At 23.0% G+C, this 6315-nt stretch overlaps 2 protein-coding genes across 2 annotated transcripts; one reads left to right on the top strand and one right to left on the bottom strand.

Annotated features, from left to right (window-relative positions):
- SRAE_0000077000 (Hypothetical protein) lies at positions 1–1445 on the bottom strand (the record flags this gene model as incomplete). Its single annotated transcript, XM_024646712.1, has 1 exon — positions 1–1445. A coding segment is annotated over one exon (1445 nt), but the record flags the coding sequence as incomplete, so codon positions are not given.
- Positions 1446–2278: 833 nt separating this feature from the next.
- SRAE_0000076900 (Hypothetical protein) lies at positions 2279–3375 on the top strand (the record flags this gene model as incomplete). The annotated part of the gene is made up of 6 exons (XM_024646711.1): positions 2279–2322; positions 2549–2594; positions 3018–3056; positions 3094–3120; positions 3252–3272; positions 3316–3375. 6 exons carry the CDS (start codon positions 2279–2281, stop codon positions 3373–3375), a joined length of 237 nt encoding a protein of 78 aa, XP_024500861.1.
- Positions 3376–6315: the final 2940 nt, after the last annotated feature.

Below are 6315 nucleotides of genomic sequence, written 5' to 3'. Positions count from 1 at the left end.
TCAATTAATTTATCAATAAAAGATTTTTTCATAGATTCCATTTCCTTTTTTTTATCAGCCATTTTTTTTTCATATTCTGATCCATCAGTTTGTGATAAAATTTTATAAATATCTTCACCTTTTTCATTTTTTCCCATAAATACTTTTTTTCCTTTAATAAATGTTTGAGTTAATGTAACAGTTCCAGTTGGAGTAATATAACGGCACATTAAAGATATCATGTTGGTTTTATTATTTTTCAAAATAATATAATCTCCAGAAAGTTCAAAATTATCCTTTTTATTATTAATAAATTCATTTAATTTAATAGTTTTATTTTCATAAGTGAGAGAGTCAAAATATCCATATGTGATTCCATTAATAGTACAATTTGGTTGAATAGACGTTTCATTTGCCAGATATAATATGTCCTGATTTGGAAAGTTATAATCATCCTTCATTGGTCCAAAATAATACATTTTTTCTACAACGTTATCATTTTCAATTGTTGGATAGTTGTAGGTAAACTTCAGTATTTTAAATTGATGCAGAGTAAAACTGTCCATTATCATTTCATCAGTATTTGGTATATCTTTAATACTTGATTCTGTATATCTCATTTCTTTCATTAAAATTTTTTCACCTTTATAGAAATCAGGGACATCTGGAGACATCAACTGAAGTTTTATATTGAAGACTTCCGTCATTGTTTTTCTTTTAAGAACATGAATTTTGTTATTCCTCGGAGATACTGGATGTTCTTGACCATTAATTTTTATTTCTGGTTTGTCATTAACTGCTCTAACAATTTCACACGGTGGTTGTTGTTCCTTATCAGAATTTTCTTCTGGTACAACAAAATAGTAATATAATTTATTGACATGAGGTATTTCATCTGCTTCCTTTAATTCAGCACTATTTATATTGAGTAGTTTCATGCTACCTTGTTTATTTTTTGTAAACTTGACTACTTTAGCTGTATCGTTACCACAATTATTAGATGAAGGAAGTGTCTTTGATATTTTCTCTCTCTTTGCTATGTCAAATGGTTTTGGTTCAGACTGCCACTTGAGTTTAAAGTCCCAGTTATATTTTTTAAAGCTACCATCTACAATATTAAAAAAGTCAATCTTTCCACAATTGACTATATTATTTCCCAATGCATTATGTGCCAAGGGTATCCAAACAAAGATTTTTCTATCACTTTCAATTGTTATTTTTGACGACACTAACAAAATATGTATTGTAAAAGTATCTTTAACATTTGAATGTGTGTAATTTGCGTATGGACATTTCACAATAATTGCATCTGATATGGTTTCAACTTTCATAAAAACTGGAAATGTACTTTCATTAATTTTTTTTTGAACTGAAGAAAAAGAAGTCCAATGAATAGTTCCTTTACAGTAAGTGAGAATTTGAAGCAGCAACCATATAGATGTAAAACAATGTAAAACCCGGAACATTGTAGTTTGTTATTTGGTTAAAAATACAACATTATAAAATGTTATTTCAAAGATAAAAATTTGAATATATATTCAATTAATTTAAATTATTAACAAAAAAATAATTATAGTAATGTATTAATATTTAAATATTATCAAATTATACTAATAAAACGTTTTGGTGTAAAAATTTAAATATAAGGTGTTTTGATAGTGAAATAAATTCATAAGCAAGAAATATATATGTAATAAGCTTAGAAGATGTGCTCCAATTGTGAAAGGAAATTGAAGTGGTAATATTATTTATATTGCTAAATATATTTATTAAAATTTATTTATTGTACATAAATTTTTGTTATGTATTCACAATTGATAAAATAATTGATATATTAAAACTGGTAAAGAAATGATAGAACTTTTTAAAAATATAAGAAAGAAATTTATTTTAAAAAAAGAAAAGAATATAAAAAATTATTATTATGAAAAAGTTTTACTATAATTTAAAAAGTAAATTAACGTTTAATTAAAAATAAAGAAGAATATATTTAATTTGAATAATAAAATTTTCCAATAATTCCCTTATATTTGAATTTTGATAAAGAGGTGAAAATTGTTTTATCATTACTCCCAGAGTTCAATATTGGATATCTTTTTGTAATCAAATAATTATAACAACTTTTTTAAGTTTCAGATAATATTCTTGATATAATATATTTATGAATGGTTTGATAGATAATATTTATTCTAATTATTCCTTTTATCAAAAAACAATTTGACTATTGAAAATGTATATTGATAATGGTAGTATGAAGATTTGTTTGAGTATTTATAGCTTGGAGGGATAGAAAAAAGAAATGTTTGGTAATGTTATTCTTCATAAATCATTTGGCATGAGAATGTAAATGTAAGAATATAGATAAACTTGGACAAATGCTAAATGTATTTTCTAACAAATGCTACATGTATGGGGAAAACTTTAAGTTTGTAAAGCTTTTTGTTTAGAACACTTCTCACTAGTCATTCTTTTATGTACTATATAAGTTGGGAATTTTGTACAATTTTCAGTTTGTAACCCTACTGAATTTTGTAGGGTTATTGTAGTTAATTTATTTTTATTATTGTAGGGGAATTTTTAATACCTCTTGTTCTCGTGGAAGAATATTGTGTGAAGTAATATTTTTGAATAAAAATAAGACGCAATAAATAACATTTAATGATTGATTAATTTCATCTCCCCATACAACAATTAATTAATAATTCTTATTTTCAGAATTAATTTAGATTCTTCTAGAACAAATTTTTAAAAATTTACATGAAAACAATTTGGAATATTGTCACCCTACTATTTATCATCAAATATTTGCGCACTTTTTTTAATGTCTAAATATTGTTATGAATGTCATTTGAAATCACAAATCTTCTGAAAAATAAACGGTTATAATGATAAGATTGTCATAAAAGGTAAGAATTTTTATTATATAACAAATATTTTCAGATTTCCATGAAAATTTAATGTTCTGTAGAAATTTAAATGAGGAAGAATTTTATTTGTATCTCCTAGTGAATGGAAAATCAACTGAAAAAGACTTCTAGTATGGGATTGAAGTGATAAAAAGGAACATTTCTATAAAGGTAATGAATAATTGTCACTTTCTAACTGATATTTTAGATTAACATTTATCACTACAACTCTTCCGTCAATGCCACTGATATTCTAACACTTCAATAAAGGTATGTAATTTTTCTAGTATATTTTTATTTTACATATTTAGATTATGACTGATGAGTGATTATAAACATATTTATATATGAAGAATTTTCAATAAGATTTCCACTAATGAAATAAAGGTACATTTCTAGTTCATTGATATGTTTAATTTATTCTTTATAGATTGCATCAGTTATGCCTTCAAGCACTTTTAAATTGAAGATTCTTACTTCTGGCTCCTGATTCTTTAAATGAATTTTTACTTTTTGGATTGTACTTATAAAATGTTAAAAAAAGTAAACAAATTGGAAAAATGTCACTCATATAAATTATCATCAAATATTTGCGCACTTTTCTAGATCACTTTAATATGAAGAATTTCCTGATAAACTTTCATCAAAATGATAATATTCCTGATAAATGTAAGTAAATTAAATAAATTAATCATTTTTAACAAGTTTTTTTAGAATATCAATTGGATTTATGCCATTTATCAAAGAATCATTCAGTTCACAAATGTCAACAAATTTTTGATAATTTCTATGGTATTTCACTGAAATTCTGTATAAACGGAATAAATTAAAAGATAAGGAATAAATTTCTATGAATAATACTGAATCCTCAAGAAATTGATAAAAAAATTCAAAACCAATTAATTTGTCTCTCAATCTAGACTAAGAGTCTTACTTTTAATTAAGATATTGACTGAATATCCTCCAATCTAGAATAAGAAACTTTTATTGCTAACAGTTGATCATTCCACAATTTATGTAAGACTAGTAATTAACACCCAGAAATTAATCAAAATTATTGACACATTCATCAATTGATAAGATTGCGTTAAGTAGAATATTAATTTAATTAAATGTATTTATATTTAATCAATTAATTAAGATAATTAACAAAAAGAATAAATAAAGGATGAATAAATATGGTAATTAATATTTTTATTTCCAGAAAACTCTAGAATGTACCAGAAGGTTCTAGAACAAAATTAAATGTTATTAAAGAGTAGACAAATTGGAGAAATGCCACTTATATAAAATATCATCAAATATTTGCGCACTTTTCTGGATCACCTGAATATGAAGAATTTCCTGATAAACTTCAACCAAAATGATAAGAATGATGTAAAATGTAAGTAATTTTAATAAATTAATCATTTTTAACAAGTTTTTTTAGAATATCAATAGGATTTGTGCCATTTGTCAAAAATTTATTTAGTTCAAAAATGTAAGAGATATTTTAGAGAAAAAAAAATAAAAAATCCCAGTAAATTATCTAATTCCAAAAAAACTTTCCATATCCCAAAATATTCACTGAATCTCTTTCAGTGTTCATTAATAAATCTTCCAGAAAAAGGGAATAAATATTTCTCCACAAAATAAATAAAACTACCAGAATATTCCAGAATAAATATGAAACATCATTAAAATTAATTAAAACCACTCAAAAATTAAGAAAAATAATTAAAAATAACTCAAAAATTATCAGATTGCTCTGAATAAATAGAAAATTAATTAAAACTCCCAAAAAAATCAATTGAAACTGAAAAATATTCAGAATAACCACTGAAACCTCCAAAATATTCAAAAATAACCAAAAAATATTCATTCTCTGACCTCCAATCTAGATTAAGAATCTTTCTTAAAAAATTAATTGAATTGAATGATCTGATCTCCCAATCTAGATTAAGAATCTTACTTATAATTTACCCAAAAAAAATATCATTTACTGGAATATTCATCAAAAGAAATAAAAATGACCAAAATATAAATTAAATTTATTAAAATTAGTCAAAAAAATAATTAGATTGCTTCAAATTAACTGAAATATTCATTTGAATCTTCAAAATATTCATTGAATGTCCTTCAATCTACAATAAGAATCTTACTTTTAGTATTAACTCTATTTCCTCTTTACCCATTGAAAATTAATTAAAATTATTGACACATTTATTAATTGATAACATTGAAATAAATAATTTTATTTTTACTTTTATCATTTAATTTCAATTAATAAAGACAAATTAATATAATTAAAAAATGAATAATTAATATATGTTTATTTCCAGATAAATGTACCAGAATGAAATGCAATACAAACAGAAATAAATTGGAGAAATGTATCTCATATAAAATATCATCAAATAGTTGCGCAGTTTTCTGAAGTAATTGAAGAAGGTGAATATGAAGAATAATGGATACCAAAATGACAATGTTGCTGTTGAAATATGAGTAATTGAAATAAATTGATAAAATTTAACAAATATTTCTGAAATATCAATGTGATATCTGACAATTATTAATGAATCATTTGGTTATGTATGCTAACAATTATTTTGAAGAATTGTCTATTGGATTGCACTGAATATCAAAGAAGAATGGAGTAAATTAAAGGAAATATATCTTTATGAAATAATTGAAAAGGTTGGTTAAATTTCAAATTTAAAAACATTTCTAATATTTTTTTTTAGATTTCCATCAAATATATTTCAATCTAGACTAAGAATCTTCTAATTAAAAGGTATGTGTTTTATATTAATATTTTCAAAATTATTTTTACTTTTAGATGGATCCAGATATATTTCAATCTAGATTAAGAATCTTACTATAATGGTATGTTTTATTTATATAATTTAAGTATTTTTTATAATTTTACTTTTAGATTGCCTCCTAAAAGGTTCGACTCTCAAAGGAAACAGATGGTTTATTAACTCTGTTGCAGTTTACATCAAAATGAAATGAATTAAAAGGTTAATTTAACAAAAAATAAAACATATTGACAAAATATTTATATAATAACATTTCACCCAATTAATGTTAATTAAAAATTACTCATTAAGTGAAATATTTATAAAAATAACTCATTAAGTGAAATATTTATAATTGAAAATATTCCTCATTAAATGATAAATAATTATAAAAATTACTCATTAACTGAAATAATAATTGACAAAATATTTATAATTAAAACAATTTGACTGCTTTTATTTCAATCTAGATTAAGATTCTTTTTATTACTGACTGACACTCCATACTGAAAACAATTAGATTGCTTCATTTTAAATCTAGATTAAGATTCTTTTATTAGTTAATGATTAACATTTAAGAAATTAGTTGAAATAAAAGACATAGAATTAGAAATATATTGACTATAAAGAAAAGGGTTAGAGAAATAAGT

Source organism: Strongyloides ratti, scaffold srae_scaffold0000035 (assembly GCF_001040885.1).
Source record: "Strongyloides ratti genome assembly S_ratti_ED321, scaffold srae_scaffold0000035".
In the NCBI taxonomy this organism is placed as follows: domain Eukaryota; kingdom Metazoa; phylum Nematoda; class Chromadorea; order Rhabditida; family Strongyloididae; genus Strongyloides; species Strongyloides ratti.
The sequence above is the reverse complement of the archived record's forward strand: the minus strand, read 5'-3'. Positions and strand labels throughout refer to the sequence as shown.